Here is a 27,642-nt window from a genome sequence, read left to right as displayed (position 1 = left end):
AGGAGATCTAGGCGAGGACCGAGGGACATGTACACTGGATTACCTACCCGACGACTGCTGAGCCCTATGCGGCTGGAATATATATTTGCTTTGGTACTGTGATTTGTGGAGCGGATAATCGCCGACGCCTGTGAGTGTTGGATTTACCCCCGAGAGGAGTCAAGTTGAGTCGGCGCTCAGAGAGACTGAGGTCGCCTAGCTTCTTCTTCATTGTGGAGCTACAGCCTACAAGAGAACCAAGGTGTATTCATCTGCGGATCAAGAGTCTACTGCACTGTCTTCTGTACTTGAAGTCTCCCTAGATATCGTTGACCAGACGGTCTACTACCGACGGCTCTCCTACCCCCCCTACCGGCTTACAACCGGGAGGACCCTTTCCAGAACATCCCGCTATATCATTAAGTGTACCATAGATCTAATTCCCTAAGAGCCAGGTTGTATACTTGCTTCCTGCGTAACCAGAGATTGGACATTCAGTGTTGATTTGCCTACGAGTACTCATTTGCCTTACAAGTGCATTCAAATCATAAATGTAATAGTAAATATCATATGTACCTTTTGCTATATTAAATATTTGATTATTACCTTTGTCTGGAACCGATTTCATTGTGGAAAGTGTTCATCATATTTAGATATCGTGTACTGTATGGCCAGTAGTTAAAGTACATAAAGCGGTAGTGGTTTAATGATACCATACTTATCAATACAGTCAGGGAATTGTACCCCTCAGTTACACATATTATAAACCACATAATCAATAACAGACTGTGCATCGCCAGACCTATTCCTAGTGTAACGGTGGAGAAAGATGGTAAAGCAACCGTGTAGTTCTTCCACCACTGCCTCCGACAGTGACACACACACACCCAACAGCCTGCTCCCGTCACAGAGCCAACTGCTACTCAGCTCTCCTCTCTCATCTTGAGAACAGTTCCCAGGTCTCGTCACTGTCAGCTTGTTAAATACGAGCAGAGCTTCCGTGACCGGTTTTGATCAGACCTTGTACACCACCGCACAACAGCCCTGCCTCCTTCCACTCAGTACACACACACAGGCCAGATAGATTTCTCTCTAAAAACAGCTGTGTTTTGGTGCCAGATCGGCCGCCTCTGGCAACAGTAGACTCACTCACGTGACCTGAAAGTCTGAGAATGTTTGGCTGGCTAGAGGTCTAACGCTTCGCCACTTGAGGACTCCGATAGATAGACCATAGCAACACTTCCGGTATTCTGAAATCATGAGAGAGAGAGCGGGGGGAGAAAATGAATAAATGTGGATGAGAGCCTCGACATTAAGTGGTTGTAAGTACGGCTGTGGGCACGGAGACTGAATGCAGAGTTCGGGAGTAAGTGCGAGAAAGTGCCGCTCGACTTGGGACTGGTCTCTCCGTATTCAGGAGACTCAGGCGTATATTAAAAGTATATTGGATCATGTCTCCAGCACCCCCACAGCTGTAGCTACAAGCACTTAATGTCAAGGCTCTCATCCACATTAATTTATTTTCTCCCCCCGCTCTCTCTCCCCATGAGCTCAATGTAACGCGGAAGTGCAGTGGTCTATGCTCCGATCTAGCGCACCAGGTTCGCATCTAGATGCTCATCTGTAGCGCTGGCCCAGGCAAGGTGCTAGTGGCTGGGACTCCCTGGCTGAAGGCGTGGGAGGCTGGTGGGGGGTGGGGCGGCAGAGAGAGAGAGAGCGCACACGGACCCAGCTGGCAGACTGACAGCCGGGCGAGAGGGCTTTTTGAACCGTCCACACATGGGACATCTGACTGTTATCAAATCCTGCGGGACGGGGGCCATTATAGAGAGAGCCAGCAAAGCTGATTAACTCCTTTCTCTCCGCGGAGCCAGAGAGAGAGAGAAGATGTGATCAAGTTATAGGAAAATCCCATAGTGGCATGCAAATTAATCCATTCCATATCTGGAGAAAATAATTTGTGTAAGATGGCTTGCCGCATTACATCTTCTCCGCCTTGGCAGCTTACCAGGATAGCCTGAAGTGACCCCATGACCTTTCCTCTAGGGCCAGCATCAGGCCATACTTGAATTTTCTAATTAGTGTGTCTCGAATAGCTTTCCTTCATATCTTCTCAGATTTGCTGTGCACGTTCATGACCACAAGAGGAAGAAGCCTTTCGATTTTGGTGACACCATGACATTTCCTCTAGCCCAGGCCAAACGTTCAATACTCAAATGTAGGCCAGACATTCATATCCTACTTGTGAATGCGATAACTCAAAATAGCTTTCATTTAAATATTTTAAAGTTTGTGGTGCACATTCATGACAGCTATAGGATGAACTGTATTGATTTTGGTGACCCCATCACCTTTCTTCTAGTGTCACCATTAGACCAAATGTTACATTTTCACATTAGTGTATCTCTTAACAGCTTTCATCCAATCTTTTCAAATTTGCTGTGCACATTCATGACCCCAGGAGGAAGAATCATCTTGATTTTGGTGACCCCATGACCTTTCCTCTAGTGCCACCACCAGGCCAAACATTTACACCAAACTTGACAAATATATTTGCCTGTGAGATTCTGAGTCACCTGGCCTCATGGTGGCGCTATTCTCATGAAACTAAAAACATTAACTACTCCTCAATGGCTTGAATTAGGAGCATGGCCACAAATGGTGGATTGAGAATTTGGAACGTTCATCGATATACCCACTGTCGGCCACTGACGGTGCACGTCTAGTTGTCATAGGTATTTAATTCATAATCAGTTTTGAACAACAGGTATAAATGTCATTGCTCACTTGTTAAAGTAAGCTGTCCATGCTCTCTTTTGGTCACAAATAGTGCTCCCTAAATAGGCGTCTATATTTATAGAGTTCCAGCTTGACTCATTCAGTCACTGGCTATTAATGGTACTAAACACACACTTGAGTACATAATTAAATCCATTTTACATGACACCTTTAAAGTAGTGCTGTCAGGCGATTAAAAAAATTTATCTAATTAATTACAGGATTTGTAATTAATTAATCTAATTAATTGCATTTTAATCACATAACAATTTTATGCCTGATATTCTATATTCTGTAATCATATTTCAAATTGCATGTGTCCGGATGGCAAAATTCAGTACTGGATCTACAAAACCTTCTGTTTAATCATCTTCCATCTATTAATTTGCTTAGATTTTTCAGGTCTGGTAAATTTTTGCATGGTGTTATTCACAGTCAAAGATAAAAAAAAAATTATTGATATTCTCATTTGGTTCATTACAATTTACTCAAGCCTAGTAACAGACACAGTATTTCTGACACTGAGAATACATTCCCTGAGATCCATAGATGTCCCTAGAATCAGATACCAAGAACATGCAAATGGACCATATTAAAAAAAAAAATCTGTAAATGTGTAATCTACGTTATTATGGAATGAATGAGATAAAAAAAAAAAAAATTGTAAAAAAGAAATATATATCTTCTGTAATTAATTGAGTAAATTTTCATAACGCGATAATTTGCTGTGTAATTAATTAATCTAATTAACGCGATAAACTGACAGCCCTACTTTAAAGGTTAATGAATGTATATTTATATTCACGTGAATTGAGAATTATGTAAACTGATGGTTAAAAGGCATTGTAATGTGGAGCACTCGGCTTCGTACCATTATGTTGTGGGATCAAAGCCTGTCTGCAGATTACAGAGCATTATTCTTATTCTGACAATAAGGGAAAGTATCCACTGTGGATTCCCCATCTCACTCAGACACTTTGATGGTTCCTGCAGTACATCTAAACTCTGCGTTCAGACACTTTGATGATTCCTGCAGCTGCAGTACATTCAGTTCACCTCAGGCTCAAACCCCCACCTCTCCATGACTGTGTGGTTTGTAATACAAATTTGAGATGGAAATCTCCACAAATTTTTTTACATTTTTTTTTTACTAACACAAGGAAGCCCTGCATGTGGGTAACATGGGCAGTGAGAGCTATAGTGGAGGGTAGCTCTAATTATAGGACACTGAAGCCAACTGTTGAGCCTTCCCAAGGTGTCGTGGGCCTAACTTAATGAAACACCTGTGAAGGGAGGTGTCCATTTGATAACCCTGGTGGTGATATGCTGGCTCTCACTGCCTATCTTTCTATACGTTGAGTAGTGGTGGCCATTCGAATGTGGTAGAGTATGTAGCATTGGCATTGTCAATATACCTGGAGCTCACATCAAAGGGGCATGGCATAGGTCTGTTGAAGTTGGCAACACTGTTTGGGGGCCATTATTACTGTTTTCACTGTCTACAACTGGCCTACACTGTAATGGTACACTATATACATTCATAAATGTATATTTACCGCATATATATATCCATATCCGTCTGAATATACCTGCATATAATCCTTCTACAGACCAACTTATACACCTGTATAACCCACATAACTCTGTATGATAGCATGTACAATAGTGCTGTATATACCGTATATATATATATATATATAAATATATTTATTCTTACCGTATAAATCCACATCTGTCTGTACATGCCTAATCCTTTTTACATATCTATATCTGTATCCCTTACCTACTCTTACTAGTTATGCTGCTGGCCAATGACTACTACCATAGTGTCTTTATACCTGTATCACTGTACATATTAATACTACAACTCTGTACATACATCTGATTAGCACTATTATTCAGTAGTACTCATTTATATATTTTATACCCAGTTTAATCACCTGTACATTCATTGTATATATTACTATTGCACTTTACTGTTACATTTGCACTCTGGTTGGATGCCAAACTTATTTTCGTTATACTAGTGTGCTTATAAATTTGTATCTTATCTGAAAAAAAAAAAAAAATGTGTTTCAAGATAGGTGGTCCCAGAGAAATGTGCAGAGCACAGTGAGGCTGCATAGGTGTATGACATTCTGTTTTGATCTGATATACGGAATTCTCAGCCCACTGTTTGACCCTAATCCAAGCCGAGGCTAATGTTTTTAGTTTTATAAAAACAACATCACCAGGAGGCAAGATGACTCAGAACTTAACGGACCTTCTTGCTATTGCAAGGCAAACATATTTTGCAAGTTTGTGACAGTGCGTTCACAAGTAACAAATAATCTCCTGTTCACCATGTGTTTTTCCTAAATTTGATTGATTGATTGAAAACTGTATTAACAGATTGCACAATGGGTACAGTACAGCTCAATACATATTGGATCTGGCGGTCCTATGGTTTGACCTATCAATTATTTAAATGTCAGATTTAAAGATGTTAGTCCCCAGATTCCACACAGCAAGTTTGGTAAAAAAGCAGGTGAACAGGGGGGGGGGATAGTAATAATGAATCCAATAATTCAAGATTGCAGAAATTCCAATATGGCGGACTTCATGACAAACTTGTTGTGCATGAGTACCAGTTTCATGACTGTATGAATAACATCACAGGATAAACTATGGACAGTTTGGCCTGATGGTGGCGCTATAGAGGAAATGTCATGGAGTCACCAAAAGCAATAGGCTTGTTCCTCTAGGGGTCATGAATGTTTACAGCAAATTAGAAAAGATTTGAACAAAAGGTGTTTGAGATGAATTAATAAAAAAAAAAAAAATTGGCTTGCTGGTGGTGCTATAGAAAAAGGTAATGGGGTAACCAAAATCAGTAGAGTTCATCCCTATAGGGATCATAAATGTGCGCTGCAAATGTGAAACTATTTGAATGAAAGCCCTTTGAGTTATTGTGTTCACAATCAAAAGATGAACGTTTGGACTGATGGTGGCTATAGGGGGAAGGTTATGGGGTCAGCAGCTAAATCAATAGGGTTCATCTTCTTGGGGTCATAAATGTGCAACGCAAATTTGAAAGGATTCGAATGAAAGCTATTCGAGTGGAGTCTGCAGCGGTGGAGGTCGGTCGGGGTAAATCCATAATACCCCTGACTCCGTCGTTCCGGGATATAATTATGTATAGGCCTGTAAGACTTTCTTTCGGCAATGGGATTGAGTTTCTTCATTGAGCGCTTATCCGTAGGACACAAGTATCTTGTGTTTTTTTTAGTATAATAAATACAGATCATATGCAGAGGGTGAGTCACCCTGGGTGACACTCCAGCCACCACGGCGCCGTGTATTACAGTGTAATATGAATGAAACAAGAGTATCGACACTTGAGACATTTCTTCAAAAACACGCTGAAACGTTGACAACAGTAACACGAAAGTGGGGACAACGGGGCTCACCCAGAACCATCCAATCAATATGAATGGGCCCCATGGGGACGCCGGGGAGGGACATTAGGACAGCAGCACGATGGATGGATGGAGTCAGTGTGGTGGGAGGTATTCACACATGGGGCTGGCGGACAGAACAGGAGGCTGGATGATGCATTAGCTTTATGACAGCAGGCTTAGACGACCCCAAACAAATATGCATAATAACATTTTTAATATATCACTTCACGTCACGGTTGACGGTTCTTAGTTACAAATGAGTGCATTTGACAACGCAACTTCCAGAGACAGGATTAGACAGGTGGCCTACCTTGAGGTAGTCGTTTTCAGAACGCAAATCTTCTATTTCCCGTAATAAATCCTCCTCAATGATTTCCTTGCCGCCGTGCAGTTTGTGTTGTTGTGCGCTTGTTGCGGGTTTCTCCTTGCATTTCTCCCCGTGTGCAGAGGACTGAGCCTGGGACATGTTTCCCTTCCCCGCGCCACCCTCCACCGTGCGTAACGGAGCACCAGCAGCCTCCACCGTGCGTAACGGAGCAGCAGCCCCTCCGGTCGCCTCTGAGGATGATGCTGCCCGCAGCGGATTATCTGCTGATCCCACCTGATCCCGCTGGTCGCTGGAGCCTGCAGTCCCCGATTCCGCATCGCTGCCGGCGGCCGCTGCCTGGTGCTGCCTCTGCTCGTCCGAGAGCGGTTCGGACGGACAGTCCGACAAATCTGAGCTGCTGTCAGTCTGACTGACCCGGACGAGAGTAGTAGTAGTAGTGGCACCAGTCGGAACCCGAATTGGAGATCCATAGCTGAGTGGGCCGTGAGACAGAGAGGCTAATTTACCCTTCTTGCCTTTGGCGAGGAGCGGACTGCTGCTGCCGCTGCCGCCGTCCGGTTTGCTGGCGGGTTTAGTCTCGGGTGTTGCTGCATGTTGGGGACCCGGCTTCGTGGTCCTCTTGGAGACGGTAGACTTGTGACTTTTGACCGAGGCTGGTTTGTCTTTCGCTCCAGTTATGTTGCGCCTGGAGCTGCGGCTTTGATTGGCTAAGGACACTGTGGATGATTGCTGCTTGTTCAGTTTAGGGGATTTGGGTACGATGGCAGGTGGTTTGGGGGAGCGGGAGTGGACATCCTTGAGGCACGGTCTGGCCGGGGAAGGTGCTCTGTTAAGCCTCTTCTTCTCCAACTGGTGGTTCTGCGGTTTAGTCTCGCCAGAGCCATTGGGGCTCTCCATTATACACCGCCACCGGCAGGAGGGCGACGGGGGAAGGATCGATCCACAGCAGCACCGAGAGAGATCTCTGACAGGCGACACCAGAAATACAGTCCTGTGTCCCCGTTTCCCTGTTCATCACCCCGGGGTGGCACTGCGCATCCTGCGTTCCCCCCACCACCTCACTGCATCCCGCCTGCATTCACCAGGCTGTCATTGTAGTCCCCTCTATATATCAGCAGTCCCTCTAAACAACAGTCCCCTCTGTATCAGCAGTCCCCTGTATATCAGCAGTACCTCAATATGAGCACAGCAGTCCCTCTCTCACAACGCTGTCTCCTTGAAGGAACCGCAGCAATAAAACGGGTTCTGCTGTGGAAGGATGAGATGGGAGACAGGTTGCATCTCTGCAGTCGGTGATTGTAAGGCGCAAGTTGGAAGAAAAAACGGACCCCGTGTTCACTCAGTCCTCCTCCTCCCTGGGATGCTTCTCCAGTCCTCTGGTTTATTAGCGGTATCTCTTGGGCCCCTGTGCGGCCTCTCCTCGCTCCTCCTATCTGACATGTAATGTAAGATCTGCACTCGCTGCGGTCCTTGCCCGTCTTGACGCCCGTGATTTGACGCGCATGCGCTCGTGTCCGACAAACACCGAAGCACACCCCTAGTTTTTCTCGGGACCAGGTCAGACACGCCTTCGTGCGCATGCGCCCCAAGTGACGTCTGGCGAGCTGGAGGAAAACAAGGAGACACCTTAGGATCATATCGAACACCTCGACATAAGATGCAGCCATCGCTGCCTGCAGGGCCAGGGAGTCTCCTCAACTCGTCCCCCCCATTGAGATGCTTCCAGCTGCAGCCACTATTGCATTCATCCCATAGAGTCATAGACAACAGACTGAGCTCATGGCAATAAAAACAAAAGATTTATTGGGTAATAAATATATATCTTTATTTGCACTTCATTAGTTTAAGAATGCCACAAGTTATAAATACCACAAATCCGCTTTAAAACATGCCAACTGTTTTAAAATAACTGAAACAAGTTTAATAAAAAAAAAAAAAAGTACAGTCTTCCATCTTATGCATTCTACAGAGTATATCGATAACAATGAGTAGTGTAAGGCTTGTCTGTTAAACAGAGACCAAATGGCCAGTGCCAAATGTATTGCTAAGTTGGGGTACATTTGTTTAAAATACCTAATGTGCCATTTACTGTAAGCCTATGGTCCAGAGAAAGCAATAATGTCACCCATAGCTTCAGAAACATTGGCCCTTCAACGACAAATCAACACACGACTTGCAGTTCAGCGTGAGAAACGTGAAACCAGGTTAAGGGCCGTCCCATCCTACAGGCGGTCGCCTATTTATATATAAATAATTATATATATATATATGTATTATATATACACAACACTACGAGTGGGGCCCTCCCCCCCTTTGCTCAACGTCAGAGAGAAACACTGACTGGTGAAATGAGGTGTCTGCAAAGTTGATTGAATTTAGTCTGGTGAATCAATTTCACCAGTTACAGTGTAGTTATAATTTTTTTACTACGGGGGGGGGGGGGGCATTATCAGGATCTCGCCTAGGGCCTTTACAAATTACTGAAAATGTTAGAACACAACAGAAACGACCACAGCTCCACAGTTATCGTATTGCATTAATATATATCACGACAACCGGTTAAGATTCCAATAGATTTGGCCTGTGTAGGAAGTATTACTTCCTACGACCAATGCTGCAGAGTTCACACAAATTTCACTTAATAGTTATGGGAATCCAGCATATCGCTCAAAAAACGGATGAGAATTAATTATATTTCAAGTAACTTGGAAACGGTAAGATATCGAAGACCAACGATATCGAGCCGTTATTCTCTTTAGGATGTCCGGTTTAGCTGTGGTTTAGTCGTTTACCTGCGAGTGTTAACATGCATAGCCTGTTATTTACACAACATGACAGAGGGAAGACAGAGGACACTTCCCTCTGGGTGTGAAACATACTCACGGTCATAAAAGAAAATACAAAAGACCCTCTTGACCCGCATCTAATTTTGCTGTTCAAATACATTTCCAACGGAAGAGGCGTCTCCGTTAGCGACGATACCCTCGGGAGATCAAGTCGGCTACGAGCCCGATTTATGAGCCAATGAGATTTCCTGAGTCATTCAAATACTGAATACACTTTCTTGCACTTCAACCCTTATACTCATGGAAGGAGCCCCACACCTATTCTTTAAGCGGTATCTGAACTCAGAGGGCGGAGGGGAAAACACAAAACAGAAAAACAAAACACTGAGGATATTAGTAAGGAAACCAGAAGCAAAGTCAACAGCCCTGTGTGTTTGTGTACCACGGTCTTATTGTCCCTTTTCCCGCCAAAAAAAAAAAGCTAATACTGTACATGGAGAACACCTCCACCCCTGCTTTAGTAGAACGGGTGGGGAAAAGAATCACGATCCGTCCAAAAGACTACAATACCCATCAGTACTTGCGGTTCCATAGACCACCGCAACACTTCCGGTATTCTGAAATCATGGGAGAGAGAGCGGGGGGGGGGGGGGGGGGGGGGGGGGGGGGGGGGGGGGGGGGGGGGGGTGAAAATGAATGAATGTGGATGAGAGCCTTGACGTAAGTGGTTGTAGCTACGGCTGTGGGGGTGCTGGAGACTTTCTCGGCCGAGCTAGTAACTTTTTCGCACCTACTCCTGCGCATGCGGAGTATGACTATAGCTCGGCCGAGAAAGTTCCGATCGACTTGCGATTGGTCTCTCCGTGTTCAGGAGACTCAGGCGTATACAAGTCTATTGGATCATGTCTTCCGCACCCCCAGAGCCGTAGCTACAACCACTTATGTCAAGGCTCTCAACCACATTCATTCATTTTCTCCCTCCGCTCTCTCTCCCATGAGCTCAACGTAACGCGGAAGTGCAGTGGTGGGCGGGTTCTGAAAGGGCCCCCGTCGCTGAAACAACATTGATCGCCGTTAGTGCTCTGCTACTACTCAACAATTAACTCCTTAGAACGCTAACTCCCCAAACAGTTCAGCATGTCAGCCTAACTAGCTACGACGGATTGTAGTGCAAAACATTAGAATGTATACAAATGTAACAAGAACCATTCCAGCCACTAATACTTTTAAGGCAAACAGGAGACGAATTGATACGAGAACCATCCCTCAAAAGGCCTACGTCTTGTTGGCCATCAATGTAGGCCTCCGCACACACACAAGTTCTGCACCTCTTAGAAATTCAAAATCAAAAGAGTCCAGTCATTTGAGCAACACCTCTATGCCAGTTCTACCTATATTTACATAATTTCAATTACAAGACAATCTATGTGCTTTTACCTAACGGTGTGTCTAATTGTCTCGACTTGACCCACTTGATAATTACATATTATATGTTTTATATGGAACAAGTGTACCTAAACCCAGGAACTCTAATTCAACTGTAGAAATATGTAATGTGATGATCCCTTTTTCCATAAGCTAAACGCTGTAGAGATAAGAGACATGTCCAAGTAACTCAGACCGGGTTGAAACTTAGTGTACAGTTTTGGACCTTGTCGAAACTTAGTGTACAGTTTTGGATCTTGTCGAAACTTAGTGTACAGTTTTGGACGTTGTCGAAACCTAGTGTACAGTTTTGGATCTTGTCGAAACTTAGCGTACAGTTTTGGACCTTGTCGAAACCTAGTGTACAGTTTTGGACCTTGTCGAAACCTAGTGTACAGTTTTGGACCTTGTCGAAACTTGGTGTACAGTTTTGGACCGGGTCGAAGCTTAGTGTACAGTTTTTCACCAGGTCGAAACTTAAGAGTACAGTTTGTACGAAGACTAAATAAAGGAGGAAGACAATGAGGGGACCAGTCCCCCGCCCCCCAGTCTGCCACGTCAATAGTTGCCCCGTTGAGAGGATGTGCAGTGGCAACCAGAGAGGGCTCTCTACCTAGAAGGCACGGCTAGCCTAACTGTCCTGGAGGGATGAGGTAGTCTGGGGGCAGGTGTGGAGGTGGTAGGTAGTGGCGGTGGTTCACAAGGTCTATTGTGTTAGTGTATATCTGTTGTACGAGTCACACTGTACAGCTACAAAAGAAATGGAGAGAAAACGAAGGGGGATGCACTGGTTGGGAGAGTCTGTGTGTCTTGCTGCAGCTACCAGGCTTCTTCCAAACTGCTGCTTTGTGCTGCCCCCTTGTGGCCATAATGGTTCTCTGCATGTGCAGGCTGAGTGAAAGGGTGGGAGGTGGGAGTTGGGGGTAGGCACTCGGCCTCTCAGCAGCAGCGCATGCGGGGAGGGGACAACTCCGGAGGCACGTCCGGTTCCGGCTGGAGAGACAGGATGCTGTTGGAAAGATCCTGGCTAGGGATCTCCAGAGGCATCTGTTGCACCGGGAGGAGAGGAAACAGGGGGTTAATAATCCGGCCTGTGTGACCTAATCACCATACATCACTGCTGTTTTACACGTTAGCCAGGAATTAGCCGTGGTGAAAAACAAGCAATTAGGAAAACTATTTTCGCCAAAAGAAAAAAGCATTATAGAACTAATTATATCAAATAAACTTTTTATATTCAGAGTTAATTATATTGTTTACACAGTTTATTTTTTTCTCTTATTTTTATATGAACACATTGAGTGCCAGCCACGAGAAATCTCGTGATTTCATGCCATGCGTTGAGTGCCAGGGATGAGAAATCTCGTTATTGAATCGTTATTGCTTTTATTAGCGATATCCATACATTTTTCATCAATCTAGCCTCACGTTATCATTGGGACTGTCTATGAGCTTGAACAGGGAAAATACCGCCCCCTATCGTCTCCCAGATGGTAATGCACCCATTGGATTGGACTCAATGGAAATGCATGGGGGGGAAAAAAACCCGGAATCCGCATTTTACTTCTCAGGCATGTAACCGGAGACGATTGGATTCATTGTGGACACTCAGAGCAGCGTGGATTATGTGTTTCGAGTACCTAACGTTGGATCAATAAACGCGATCGATATTTGGAATGGCGATCAGGAATTGGAATAATCTTTTTGCAGAACATGTGATGTGAGGTAAGGAATCTATGTTACCAGTCTTGGGGTAATCAGATGTATTTTTCACATATCTCAACGTGTCTGTGTGTGTGTGCGTCTATGACGTTAGCGCTGACCAGGTCATAGATAATCGATTTTTCAGCCCGCTTCTCTAGCGTGCATAAGTACACATATACTATCGATAATCTAGCGTTTATTTGAAAACGATTCATAAATCAGCCGGAAAATGACAACGTGTTGTGTGTATTCCAGTAAAGAACTATTATCACGGAATCTTTTTTTTTCTTTTCTAGTAATTTCCAAAAACTTCCGTTTTTCAAAACGGTATAAAACGGAAATGTACAGATGAAAAAACAATTTGTTTTGTACATGTTGACTGCAAGCAAGTCATTGATAAGCGACAGGCGTATTAGACACATAGCCATAATATAGAATATAGAAATAGCTCCGCGAAAATCATGAAAAATATCGGAAAATCAGTCTCAAAAGGTTGGCATTCAAGCGATAAATCGTGCGCCCCCTGCTGGCACTCAAAGTGTTAAGGACACATTTTATTGCCTATGTCTTTCTGCCCATACCTGTACCTCCCCATCCCCCCTCCCCCATGCTGCTATAATGGCCGAATTTCCCCAAGGGGATCAATAAAGGAATATTTGATCTCATCTTAATTCTTCCACTCTGAATAATTTGTACCAACATGTCGTTCACACTGATTGTGCCGGTAATTCCATTTCAGTTGCATTGAACTATTTTAGTCCACTCATTACTTTTTAACTCTTTCAGTGCCACTCACGAGATTTCTCGTGTTTTTTTATAGGTGGTTGCTAGCCACTCACGAGATTTCTCGTTTTTTTCTTTTTTTTTGCGATCTGAAAAATTATTGCATCACCCGAGCCTACCCGAGTATAGCCGAGGGGCGCCGACGATCACTGTGGAAAAAAGCGCCCCCTGTCGTCTCCCAGATGACATAAGTGATTTTGGAATGGACTCAATGAAAATGAATGGGGAAAAAAATCCGGTACTCCACATTTTCCAGTTCACTGATCCAGCCGGGGTTACCACAGTTCATTCTGGAGCCTCAGATCCCCGCGGATCATAGAGATCTACTGTGTCGCGTTGGATCCATACACTTATCGATTTTTTCGAATGGTGATCAGGAATTGGAATATACCAGTTGGATACCATCTGATGTCAGGTAAGGACTCTGTGTTATCAGTGGTAGGATAATCGGAGTAAGTTTGATGAAGTTATAAGCTGTTTTGTGAAATGCCTTCTTTCGGTTTCACTGTAAAAGTCCGAGAGGAAATCAATGGGGCGATTATCAGTGCGCGGCCGTAATGTGCGTGCGTGCACGTATAATATTGATCATCTAGCGTTTATTTGAAAACGATTCATAAAAAGGCCGACGAATATCAACGTTGTGGAATATTCCACTAAAAGACGATTTTCATAGAATGCTCCAGAATGAGCTGTTTTTTATATCAAAACGGGGGCTTTTCTAACTGCTCTGAAATGGAAACGACGCGATAAAAAAAAAATCTGTCTTCACAGCACTGACTGGAAAATAGTCTTTGATAATGCGATGGGCAGATTAGACACATAATTTAAAACATAGATTAGGCGATATTAACGTTAACATTGGCGCCGATGGTGGCATTCAAGCGGTAAAACGGAAAACCAGGCGTGGCACTGAAAGAGTTAAAACATAGAAAAATCAAATCAAAGAAGTTCGTACACAGGGACAACTACACACAGCCACAATATAAAACATATAATATAACCAATATTTTTATATTCAGAGTTCATTATATTGTTAACACTGTTTATTTTTCTCATATTTTTACATTCAGATCAAATTGGATTGCCTATATTTAAATCCTTCTACCATCACCCTGCCCATACCTGTACCTTCCCCCTATGCTGCTACGCCTGAATTTCCCCAAGGGGATCAATAAAGGAACATCTTATCTTATAAGATACCAACCTTGCTAAGAATGTCGTCCACAAGCTTCAGGAAGATCTCGTCGACGTTGAAGTTATCCTTGGCGCTCGACTCACAGAACCGCATGCCACTTATCCGAGAGGCAAACTAGAATACAGAGAGGAGGGCGTTGTCAGAGAGGAGCGACCGTCGTTACAGAACAAGCACAAAGTAATCGCATGAACACAGGACAAAATTGGAATCTCTCAGATTTAAAAGTGCATCGCTGTAGATTGGTGATGCTACAGTACAATAGTGTTAACCCTTTCACTGCCACACTACAGAAGGTTAACCCTTTACTATCACACTACCGACGGTTAACCGGCTGTTGTGTGGCAGTGAAAGGCGTAACCGTCTGTGCATTGTCGCAGTGAAAGGGTTAACCCTTTGGTAGTGCGGCAGTGAAAGGGTTAATACTGAAACCAGAGTTCACAGGGTTAAACAGGTGGAATTCACTCGTGTTTCAAGTCAAGTCAAGAGTTTTATTCGTCACGGCATACGAGTATACAATGAAATGCGGGTGGTCTTGCCCGCAACAATGTGCATAATACAATAGTACTAACATATAATAGAATCCAATAGAACAAGTAAACAGAGTAGGGCATATCGGTATATGTACATAAGTTATTTACAGAGCATGGTAGGACATGCTAGGTCCTGTGGTAGTGCAATACACTGTTAGCTACGGATGAGGCACTGGGTCTTTATGTACATACTATATTATACAATCTCTAGTTATACTATACTATTCTTAAAGTGACCTTTCCTTAGTGGCCATAAGTGTGGGCGTGTGCAGCATGAGTTTGTGCTTGCTCATGTTAAAGTGGCTGCTAGTGTGTGAGCGTGTACAGTGTGTGTGTGTGCTCATGTGTGCTTGTGTGTGGAGAGTTCAGTGTTCAAGGCTCTGATGGCCTGGGAAAGGAAGCTGAGCCGAAGTTTCCCAGGAGGTGAAGGTTAGCGGTTATCCAGCGTTAGCGGTGGACGGCAGTGTGGCTTGTGGTCTTGTAGTGTGTTGGTGAACTCACCCTCTCTGCCTGCTGCCGGGTGATGATGCGATCAGACTCGCAGTCCAACTTGTTCCCTACCAACAGCAGCTCTGCTTCCTCTGAGGCGTACTGACACACAAAATACACACGCACACAAAAAATACAAAGAAACACACACAAAATACAAAACACACACACACACACACAAAATACAAACAAACAAAAAAGATACAAACACACAAAATACAAACACACTCACACATGCACAAAATACAAACACACACACAGGAAACCGTGAGACCAAATATTTCAAGTTGACCGTATTCTCAACAGTCTTAATAACCAGATCATTGAAATTAACTTCTGTACCAACATGCATGCAGGCGTAGACAACTGGTTCCGCAAGGCCACGATTCAAATTCGAAAAGTACTGCATGCCAAAAACAAGAAACGCCCAGTAGGAAACCTGACGCTTGCAGTTTCATTTCACCTTGTCGATCATTTTCATCCACTTGGGAAGGTCCTCAAAGGTCTCCTGTTTAGTGATGTCGTACACTAGGACTATGCCCTTGGCCCCTCTGTAGTAGGCAGATGTGATGCTGTTGAACCTCTCCTGGCCAGCGGTGTCCCTGGATACATACAATGAAATCTATTTGAATCAGAAATAAATCATCACTTATAGACCTGGGGAGTGAAGTTCCACTGTGATTTCCCCCCCACTGTAGCCACTAAGTGAAGATCAAAACTATTATTACACAGCCAAATCATATTGTGTAGGTTGATAAACTTTGACGGAAAGATAGGTTATTTAATTTAATTGTTTTACTGTTACTTACAACCAATAAAAGGTAAACGTTTTAACTTTGAGAAAATGTGTTTTGTATGGTAATCGTTACTCATTTCCATGGTAACTACTACAATACCCATAAGCCTCTCCAATCTTCGACCAATCACGAGAGCACGACTACCATGAGGACATAACTCCAATAGTGTTTCTGTCTGTTGTTTTGATATTTTGGTTTCCTAAAGCTTGTCCTCTTAGCTACGCAGCATTTTCTGGAGACTGGGCTTGTAGTGTACGATGGAAATTGCAGTAGTTACGCATTTGGCTCCGAAGGATAGTCTTGTACCCATGAATTTCTCTTCCAATTAAAAAATGCAGATCTTATTGAATTATTCTGAACTCTATTCCCGTCAAATGTCAGACCAATTTAATATTGAAATGGAACCAATTGAAATGGAACCATATAAAACCAGCTACCTTGAGAAACCCCTTGTAGTAGAGATCATAGGAGAAACTGCTCCGGAAACAAGCGGGTCTTACATGACTCCCCAGGTCTATTCAGTAAGCAACCCTTTAGTACATAATCTCTAGTATTCTACAAAAAAACAAAGGCTGATTGGTTGATCGAATCAGTTATTGAACCATTCTGATTCATGCAAGATTCCAGGGATAATTCATTTCATAGCAGAAAGATAATAAACTTTACTTTAACTCAAACAACAACAAATTGGAAAAGTTGAGTAATCTTTGTAATGATTCATGATCATTTTGTTGTTTGTGATTAATGAGTCATTAATGAGTAGTGGTGAAAACATATCACGACAGAATTCAGTTTCTCTTGTGAGTAGAACATGTATAGTATTAGTATTATACACATATGGCATATACAGTTTATTTACATGCCAAGAACCAATCTTCATGTAGGCTGAATGTGACTTCCATTAATTTGGAATTTATTTAGCTGCAAATGTGCATTTGAAGACTTTCATTCCAAAACTATATCAGGCATTAAAAATAAATGTACTTTTTTTTTATAAATGCCGATACTGGATTTTTAGGGCTGAGGATATTAGGGAGTCAGAAATTCCAATATCAATGATTCGTCCAATATTCTTTTTATAAATATTTTTTTATACATTACATTAACAAAAGACTACTTTAAAGCTTACATTATTTTTGTTATTTTAGATGTATAACCATCTGTATTTTCGATGCAATGAGCACTGAACATTAGGTGACGACTTATTTTCCTAGACCTAGATATAACATTGGAATGAAATTTCATTTGCAAATTTGAAAAAAAAGTGTATATTAACTTCAAGTTAGGGTTCATCCACTGATTGTGAGTCATTGCCGAGTCTGTGTTAGCAGCTAGCTGTCAAACTAAAAGACTTCACATGCTACTGTTGTATGTACTGTACCTTCCCCCCTGTGAGTCACAGTCAGGCTCATGAGCAGCAGAGCAGAGAGAGGCAGCATCACATGGCAGAGTGTAAGGGTGGACAGTGATGGACCCCGGCTTGATGTGAGCAGTTCAACATGAGAGACAAGACACATTCAAGACAAGCAGCCTGAACACAGACATGTTGATGAGGGTGGAGTGGAGGAGGGTGGACGAGGAGGGAGGGGTCAGTGTGTTTTGTTAGTCAACAGGACAGAATGTTAATGGAGACGTGACGATGTCGCCCAGCAGCACCGCGGCCTCACTCACTCAACCTGCATGCTTCATGTAGTAGTTAGACATGCCATGCAAATCACGTATTCAAAGTGTTGGAAAGATCAAATGAATGCTGTTATTTCTGATGCAGCATCTATGAGCCGACTTGACTAGGCGTGCTGCGGTAGTCGGTGATATGGGAGTACTTCACCTTTTTTCTTTTTTTTATATAAATAAAAATAAAAACCCATTTAGTTCATTTTCACATATCAGTGCCCACATTCATCAAATTTAAATAAAAACTTGGATTTGTAAAATACTAAGCGTGTTATCAATACTTAGTCAGACAACATTATAAACTGAACGTGTCTGCTCGGACAGCAGATCTATTCTATAGGTCACAGTACAGAGTAGCTTAAGTTTCACTTTCATTCAGAATAGATTTAACTTTGTGTGAAGGAGAGAAAGGAGGCTCTAGAGACGACACAACAGGTTATTTTGGATTAAACCCCACAGCAGCTCGGCTGGAGAGGAGCTGAGGAGGACCAGTCCAGACCAGTGACAGTATGTTTGTGTGATGCGCTAAATAAGGCTGCAGCTACACTTATTCGTCATTGATCAGACAATGAACGGATAGAAAATTGGCAGAAGGTATTAGTGTCTGTTGGTTTATTTTTAAATGAGAACATAACATCAACTCTGTCTGTCTGTCCAACAAATACTAGTCATTGAAAATGTATTAAAAACATACAGACGGACGGACACAGTGGATCATTGTAGCCACAAAATGATAAAGATCAAAGTAAGCACTCTACTACAGATATTGGGTGTCATTTTGTAAAATGTCCGGTGTCACCGGTAATACGGCCTATTGTCATGAGTTCATTAGTCATGGGAGATTTCACATCACAGTGGCAACCCTAAACTTGACTTGACAATAGGCTTGCTGCGGTAGTCAGTGATACCGGTGTTGTCATGAGTTTATAATGATGGGAAATTTCACATCGCCATGGCAATCCTACTTGACATCAGTGGTGGAGGAGTGATAAGTTAATAATATTGTCATCATCATGGCCATTATTGCTACATTTGTAGGATCAATGGATGCTATAGTCTGTGTGTTACACCTAGGGGTGGGTATAGAAATGAGATACTTTAATGATATTGATCTAAATACGTCAATACTATTGATGAGTATTGAAATTTGGTATCGAATCAGTACAGTCCACTGAAAAAGATCTACAGTTGTAGAGCGTGTGAATGTGGAATCAGAAGTCGCAGCCTAGGGCGGCTGAGTGGGCAAGGCGCTCGCCACTAACGCAGGAGATGCTGGTATCGAGCCCAGCTCTCGGCGTTGCTACCGGCTTGGCCGGTCGTCATACTAACACAATTGGCAGTGTTAGAGGGTGGGAAAGCCAGTGGGTGGGGATTGGACGTTGTGGACAGCGACTCCTACAGGTCGGTTGGGTGACGCCTGTACAGCAGAAACAGGAAGTATCGGGGGCAGCGTGAGCCTCCCACACGTTACTCCTCGCCACTGAGAGTTCGAGCTGTCTGGTAAAAAGATGCGACAGGCTGCCTCCTTGTGTACCGGAGGGGACACGTGATGCAAGGCTTCTATCCTCACTACAGCCGACCAGTGGGAGGCATAATCTAGCAACGTTCAAGACAGGGGGGGGGGGGGGGGAGAATTGGAATCACGAAATTGGAATGGGAGAAAAATAGAAAAATAAGGAGAAAAAGTGGATCAAAACAAAAAAGTCGCAGCCTGATATAGGAAACTGATTAAGCACATGTACACAGGTACAGGCAGGTGAACGGACCAACCAAGCAACCCACAGAACGCAGTGATTGTTGAGGCGATACTTCCAAACACCTACAAATACAGTATATATATATATAAAGATGAGGCATCGGTAACTGAGAGGGAGAGAGCAGAAGCCCCTAGACCCGCCAAATTCTTCTTTAAACTATATATATAAAACTCTTTAAAAAGAGATCCCTCCTCACAATTCTGTTGATTTTAAAATCAATTTATAGAAGATTAGTAGTCAGAATCCTATGATGAGTGAGTCGAGTCGAGTCATTTCTTTTATTCGAGGAGTAAAGACTATCTAGAATATTGAGATGCGCCCAGTGGGCCACTGACAGCTCAGTTTATATGAGCAGCCTGGGAGGTGATGGTGGGACACAGGAAATGCACCATGATGGGAAAGATTAAAGGGGGAGAGAGAGAGGGGCGTCTTCCCACCGACTCACCATATCTGCAGCCGGATCTTCTTCCCTCGCAGCTCAACGGTCTTGATTTTGAAGTCGACTCCTATGAGAGTAAACAGAAGAGCACACAAGGACAAGCATGAAGGACACAAATTAGATCCGGAGATAAATCAGGTCACATGTCTGAAGGCATGGAATTTGAAATTGGAATAATTAAGATATTTTCTGATGTTGGAATAACATTTCCAGTTAGAAACTCCAGCGACTAGGGCAGCTACGTGGTGCAGTGGGCAAGGCGCTCACCACCAATGCAGGAGACACTGGGTTCGAGCCCAGCTCTCCGCATTGCTATCAGCTTGGCTGGTCGTTCATACTAATACAATTGGCAGTATTAGGGGGTGGGAAGCTGATGGGTGGGGATCGGACGATGTGGACAGCGACTCCTACAGGTCGGTTGGTGCGCCTGCGCAGCAGAATCAGGAAGCGACGGGGGCGGCGTGCCCTCCAAACGCAGACCCCCCGACGCTGAGAGATCGCGCTGTGCAGGTGAAAAGATGCGACGGCTGCTTCCTCGAGTACCGGAGGGGACACGTGAGTCCACATTGCAGTCGGCTTGTGGGAGGCATGGCCTAACAGCGTTCGAGACAGGGGAGGGTAGAATTGGACGATACGAAATTGGGATGGGAGAAAAAATAGACAAAATGGGAGAAAAAGTAGATCAAAAAATAAAAAATAAATTGGAATAATTAAGATATTTTCTGATGTTGGAATAACATTTCCAGTTTAGAAACTCCAGCAACTAGAAAACTCTTGGGCCAAGGTCACCTTCCTTTCCGGATTTCTGTCATCAAAAAGGAGTCATAAACGCACTGTTAATGAAAGGCACCAAGTGAGGCAACACGAGGAGGCTCATAACGTTGCTTAAATAACCAGAGTGCTGTGTCACAGGAATAACAGGGCACAAAATGGAGGTAAACTACAGCAGCTGCCTGAGGGGGACTATTTTTGGAATGGGGACTACAGCAGGCTGTGTGACCCATCGGTCAATCAGCTGCGTGTGTGTGTGTGTAGTGTACCTCAGTACACAAACACGTTGTGTATATGTTGACCTGATGGTTGTATAATTTTGGCAAGGGACCCTCATCACAAGACGTATATCTGCTTCCCAATCTCAACCTCAAGAGAGCATTTTAGTTGGGCTGATCACTACTGGTCAGTTATTTGGGCCTGGAGGAAATTAAATAAGATTATCACTTTTAAGAGACGCTTTACTTTTTTCTTTTTCTTTTTTACTGTATGAAGCACCATCTTAGGAGGGTCACAGAACCAAGCATTTCACTATAATGTACATTTACCTTATATGTGACAACATATGTGACAACAGCACTTGAACTTGGACAGGGCAAAGTCGTAACCTAGTTAAAATAATAGGTTACACAAAACACAAACATAGCCTCCACAGCTAAATAGTTAGGCTACTTGATTCTTGTGGAAACCAGTAGATCATAGCTAGATCCTGACTCCTTGTTTGTCGCTTGCTGTTTCAAAACACTACACACTACTGCCACCACCACAACAACCACCACCACCACCACACTATGTACTACTACAGCCACAGCAGCTAATAGCGGATCTGTTAGCTTGAGTCAACATATCAAAATAACGTTGTTGTTGTTAATATACAACATAAACATAACGTAGTACTAAACAACTACCTGCGAGAAAACGACTACATACGTGCTAACAGAGCTCCCCGGGTCTCTAGAGCCCTGGCCCCTGGGACGTTGTTTGCTAAGTTAGCTAAAGTTAGCAACACACATGCACATTATATGTTACAACTACAAGTGTAATCTTTGTAATCACACGGTAAATGAAAACTCCTCAGAAGAGAAGTGGCCCAGTTTGTATTTGTGAAGGAGGCCGTGGGGCCTTTTGCATGATGCTGCCTCCAGCAGATAGTCAGCGCCGGGCAGCTGCATCCTGTCAAATAGTAGAAAGTTGACAAAACAAAGCCCAAAACACCTCCTTCTCTTACCTACGGTTGACTTGCACGCTTCACAGAAGGTGTCGTCGGTGAATCTCTCCATGAGGCTGGTTTTACCGACACCGCGGGAGCCGATGATGATGATTTGAAGTTTATAGTCAGCGGGTCTGGGTGGCATCTTCCTGCGGCGAGACTGGGCCCCCAGAGCGGGGGACGAGTTCGCGGAGCCCCCGCTGACACCGGCGGCCCTCCGCGGTACATCATATCTCGGATCCATCAACAATAATTCCACATTTGTAAAGAAAACAAACTAACAAATATAATTAACGATCTCGGGCAATGAAACTAAAGCTTATCTTTACGACTTTCCGCGTTGTCTCTGAAGAAGTTTGGAAAAGTTTCTCACTCTCTCCCAGAGTTGTTGTTCTGCCATCAGCTACAGGAGCTCGTCGTGACGTCACTAACCACACCACGTGACCACGCCACATTTCCGCTTCCGTCGCATTCCATCAAAATGGTCCAATCATGACATTTTGATATATGAACACACTAATTTGGGCTATTTTCTGAATAAATCAAGGTATGTGATTTATTTGGTACCACAACAAGACCACAGAATCAGTCTGTTATTTATTGGTCTTATTTTCATTTGTATATATACATTATTAATTTAAATTACGTACAGAATTATGGGTTATTATCGGAAAAGTCGTTCAATTTATCTATATAGACCACCGCAACACTTCCGGTATTTTAATTGATTAATTGATTAGAGCCTCTAATCAACATTCACTAGTAGGACTAGGAACACAGTGTGAGAAGAGCATTTATGCAGGTGAACACCAGGAAAGCGGCAGGCCCAGATGGTATAACAGGACGCATACTTAAGTCCTGTGCCAACCAGCTAGCCCCGGTGTTCACCGCCATATTTAATCAATCCCTGGCGGAGTCAGTGGTCCCTGCCTGCTTCAAGATGTCTACCATCATCCCTGTACCGAAGAAACCCTCCCCAACATGTCTCAATGACTACAGACCGGTGGCACTCACCTCTGTGGTCATGAAATGTTTCGAGAGGCTGGTCTAGGACCACATTTGTGCCTCCCTCCCCAGTGATATGGACCCTATGCAATTTGCATACAGGACAAACAGGTCCACTGACGACGCGGTCTCCCAGGTACTGCACAGCACCCTCTCTCACCTTGACCGTCAGAAGGGGGGCTATGTGAGACTGTTGTTCATTGACTACAGCTCAGCGTTCAACACCATAGTCCCCACCAGACTGGTGGACAAGCTGATCGAGCTGGGTCTGAGCTCCGCCCTGAGTGCCTGGGTACTGGACTTTCTGAGTGAAAGACCCCAGGCGGTCAGGGTGGGGGGTCAGACCTCCAACACCATCACCCTGAGCATCGGGTCCCCCCAGGGCTGTGTTCTGAGCCCCCTGCTGTACTCACTCTACACACACGATTGTGTGGCCAAGTTCAGCTCCAACTCCATAGTGAAGTTTGCAGACGACACAGTGGTGGTGGGGCTGATCTCGGACAACGACGAGAAGGCCTACCGGGAGGAGGTTGAGGTACTGGAACGCTGGTGCCAGGACAACAGCCTGCTCCTGAACATTGGTAAAACCAAGGAGCTGATCGTGGATTATAGGAGAGGACAGCAGGAGACGCACACACCACTGATGATAAACGGGGCTACTGTAGACAGGGTGAGCAGCTTCAAGTACCTGGGGGTCCACATCTCAGAGGATCTGACATGGTCAACACACATAGACACAGTCGTAAAAAAGGCGAAGCAGCGCCTCTACCACCTGAGACAGTTAAGGAAGTTCAGAGTATCGGGGAAGATACTCCGGTCCTTCTACTCCGGAGCTGTAGAGAGCATCTTGACTGGAAACATCACTGCCTGGTATGGAAACAGCACGGCACAGGACAAGAAGGCCCTACAGAGAGTGGTGCGCTCAGCCGAGCGTACCACGGGTATTGCACTACCTCCCCTGCAGGTTCTATACAACAAGAGGTGCAAATCCAGAGCCTGCAGAATAATGAAAGACCCCCACCACCCCAATAACAGCCTGTTTCAGCTGCTGAGGTCAGGCAGACGCCTGCGAACCCCAGCTACTAGGACAGAGAGGCTTAGGCTCAGCTTCTTCCCCCAGGCCATCAGAGCCTTGAACAATGAACACTGAGTGCCACAGAACACTGATCTATCCACACACAAGCACACATGAGCACACACACGACACGCACGCTGTGCACGCTCACACACTAGCAGCCACTTTAACACTTTAACATGAGCAGACACACACTCATGCCGCACCCGCCCACACTTATGGCCAAAAAGGAAAGGTCACTTTAAATTAGTGTAACAACAGTAACAGTGTATTGCACTACCAAAGCTACCTAGCATGTCCTATATGCCCTGTAAATAACTATGTACAGATACCGAGATGTCCCACCATGTTACCTGTTACCTGTTTATTGCACAATGTTGTTTTTTATTGGATTCTATTACATGTTGTACCACTGTATTGCACATCGTTGCGGGCAAGACCACCCGCATTTCATTGTATACTTGTATGCCGTGACAAATAAAACTCTTGACTTGACTTGACTAGGGTATATCTGCAGAGCCGCAAGCCCAACGTCTGGGCGGGGCTTCAGGGCTTGTACTCGGTTTGACTGTGCGTGGGCGGGGCGTTGGGCGCCTGTATATTTCCCCCAACGGAGTTTCACTTCCGTGTTCGGTTTGCGCGATCTGATTGGCCACTGACGTTTCTCTCCCTGCCAATCACGTTACTCCTAACAAACTGGTTAAGCTTGGCGACTCTTTCGAAGTCGCTCTCTTTTGAAGTTGGTTAAGGTTAGGGTTAGTTGGTTAAGGTTAGGGTTAAGAGCGGTCAGGTGGCGTAGCGGAGATTGCGTTCGTCACCAACCCCGGAGACGCTGGATTCGCCTGTTCGAATCCAGCTCACAGCTCCAGGGTTGTCACCAGCTTGGCTGGCCGTTCACACTAATACAATTGGCAGTATTAGAGGGTGGGAGAAGCTGGCGGGGTGGGTCCGGGTCGTTGTAAACAGCGACTCCTACAGTTCGGTCGGGGCGCCTGCTAAGCGCGGATAGGATCTAAGGGCGGTAGTGTGATCCTTCCACACGTTACACGCTCTCAGTGAGAGTCCGCGCTGCCAGGTGAAAAGAATCGGTTGATTGGCTAGATGTGTGTCGGAGGAAGCACGTGATAGCCTCCACTCTCCCAGACCGACTGTGGGGGGTAAGTGCGCAGTGACCAGGAAGGGGATTGGGAATTGGCATAACGACTAACATTGGGATGGGAGAAAATCGGAGGAAAAAGGAGGGGGAAAAAGATCAATAAAAAAAATGCAAAAGTTAGGGTTAGGGTTAGTGTTGTGAAGGATCAGATTAAACCGAATATATATATTTATTTATGGATATATATTTAATAGTATTTGTATATCGTTTGATATCCCTTGTATATTCCTTGTACATATACACTGAATATCCCTTTAGTCTACTAACAGCCCATAATAGTTTCATTCTACCATTGGACAAGAACCTGGCGCCAGCAGCCAAGCCCCTTGGTTCAAGTTCAATCGTGCCGACGAACATGTCGTTACAAGCCCGGTTCCGCGTAGGAATACGTCTGGCGAAATACGAATGGTACTATTTGTTCACAGCGCATATATATATGGCGCAAGTAAAGTAGAACTTCCTTTTTAGTCCATTAGTCCTTTACCCTCCAACCTAGTAACAGACGTGAAGCCTCACCCACGACGCATGTGTGGTGCAGTATGGCCTACTTGGCCTCAGAATAGGCATTGAGACATCGTGTGGATTAATAGTTGAATTGTCATAGTTTGGCACTATACCGTCGAGTGGGACGTATTTCTATTAAGTTAATAATAGTCTATTATGTATGGTGCATCGTTCGGTTAGAGTTATAAAGTGAGCAGTACCCCCATCGTTCCTGGCGTTATCTAGAGTCTTAACCAGGCTGGGCAGACCACGTGTGGTGCTTTCATCCGAGGAGTTCTGGGCCAGGACGAGTGGACCTGCATATTGGATTACTTTACCCGGACGACGGCGAGCCCTACACGGCTTGGATTATCTACTTGCTTTGGGTGCTTTGATTATGCCATGGATAACAGCCAACACTGCTGAGTGTTGGAACTACCCCCGAGAGGAGTCCAGGTGAGACGGCGCTCTACCCCGAGTGAGGTCGCCTCACGTCTCTTCGTTGTGGACCGGCAGCTACCGTCTACAAGAGGGCCCAGCTGTATTCATCTGTGGACCGAGGTTCTGTGGGCACCGTGTTCAGCACTCTGAATTCTCCCAAGAAATCGTTGGCCAGATGGGATATCGCCAGCGGCTCTCCTAACCCCCCCCCCCTACTGACTTACAACCAGCGGGACCCCCCTTTAGTGTATCCAGCTATAATCATTTAAGTACCATCGCTATAGTTCCCTAAAGAACCAGGTTGTATACTTGCTCCCTGCGTAACCAGAGATTGGACATTCAATGTTGATTTGCCTACGAATACTCATTTGCCTTACAAGTGCATTCAAATCATAAATGTCATTAAGTGAACGTTGTATATACCCTTTGCTATATAAAATATTCGATTTATACATTTGTGTGGACTTCGTTTCATCAGGTGGGAAAGTGTTCATCATATCTATATCATGTACTGTGTGGCCAGTAGTTAAAGTACATAATCGGTAGTGGTTTAATGATACCATACTTATCAATACAGTCAGGGAATTGTACCCCTCAGTTACAGTTAGGGTTAGTTGATTAAGGTTAGGGTTAGTTGGTTAAGGTTAGGGTTAGTTGGTTAGGGTTAGGGTTAGTTGGTTAAGGTCAGTGGCCAATCAGACCGCGCAAACCGAACGCGGAAGTGAAACTCCGTTGGGGAAAATATACACGCCGTTGGGGCTTGTACCTTGTCTTGTTTCCTGTAAAACCCGGAAGTAGTCAGTTTGTGCTGTTTATTTTTAACCCTAACCTAACCCTAACCTTAACCTTAACCCTAACCTTAACCCTAACCCTAACCTGCAACACGGAACACAGAAATGCAAATGCTGTCAAGTCCTCAGTCACTGCTTGTAAAAATAAACAGCACAAACTGACTACTGCACAGTCAAACCGAGTACAAGCCCCGAAGCCCCGCCCAGACGTTGGGCTTGCGGCTCTGCAGATATCCCCTATTGCATTTTATCCCCACGCGCCCCCCCCCCCCTCACAAGCTCCATGTAACGCGGAAGTGCAGTAGTGTTTGATTGATTGATTGAAAACTTTATTAACAGATTGCAGAATGGGTACAATACAGTACAGCTCAATACACACAATTGTTAAGGGGATGCAGACCAGAGAAAGACTTTCGTCTTGTTTACATCAGGGTCCCCCATTTTCAATTCATCAGGACATATATGACATACATGACATACAGATATACAGTAGGCTACTGCTACATCTATACATTTATGACAACAACATTGTGATACAAAAAGAGTCCAGAAAAGAGTATATACATTTGACGTAAAAACTGTACATTGGGGGAGGTTGGGTAGGTG

General features: G+C 44.4%; 2 protein-coding genes across 6 annotated transcripts in view; both read right to left on the bottom strand.

Annotated features, from left to right (window-relative positions):
- mtcl1 (microtubule crosslinking factor 1) overlaps positions 1-7,899 on the bottom strand; it is a 122,232-nt gene extending 114,333 nt beyond the window's left edge. For all 5 annotated transcript variants that reach the window (XM_084327908.1, XM_084327910.1, XM_084327909.1 and 2 more), the window contains exon 1: positions 6,508-7,899. In XM_084327908.1, the coding sequence (XP_084184034.1) occupies positions 6,508-7,422 (915 nt within the window). In that variant the 5' untranslated portion in view covers positions 7,423-7,899. The remainder of the gene's footprint in view (positions 1-6,507) is intronic.
- A 2,155-nt stretch (positions 7,900-10,054) lies between these two features.
- Positions 10,055-22,489, bottom strand: rab12 (RAB12, member RAS oncogene family). Its single transcript, XM_084327235.1, has 6 exons — positions 22,104-22,489; positions 20,111-20,171; positions 15,901-16,039; positions 15,450-15,539; positions 14,428-14,532; positions 10,055-11,783 (listed from the first exon to the last, which is right to left on the bottom strand). The coding sequence occupies exons 1-6, from the start codon at positions 22,327-22,329 to the stop codon at positions 11,676-11,678; spliced, it is 729 nt and encodes a 242-aa protein (XP_084183361.1). The 5' UTR covers positions 22,330-22,489; the 3' UTR covers positions 10,055-11,675.
- Positions 22,490-27,642: the final 5,153 nt, after the last annotated feature.

This window comes from Notolepis coatsorum (assembly GCF_963971535.1).
Source record: "Notolepis coatsorum genome assembly, chromosome: 13".
NCBI lineage: Eukaryota > Metazoa > Chordata > Actinopteri > Aulopiformes > Paralepididae > Notolepis > Notolepis coatsorum.
Note: the sequence above shows the minus strand (reverse complement) of the source record. Positions and strands in the feature narration are given on the sequence as shown.

Bases quoted from the DNA above. Each gene is read 5' to 3' on its own strand.
- rab12 (XM_084327235.1), bottom strand. From the start codon at position 22,329: ATGGATCCGAGATATGATGTACCGCGGAGGGCCGCCGGTGTCAGCGGG. The intron at 20,172-22,103 runs GTAAGAGAAGGA...TTACTCTCATAG, and splicing joins AGCGTGCAAGTCAACCGTAG to GAGTCGACTTCAAAATCAAG. The intron at 11,784-14,427 runs GTTGGTATCTTA...CCGGTGCAACAG, and splicing joins TGGACGACATTCTTAGCAAG to ATGCCTCTGGAGATCCCTAG.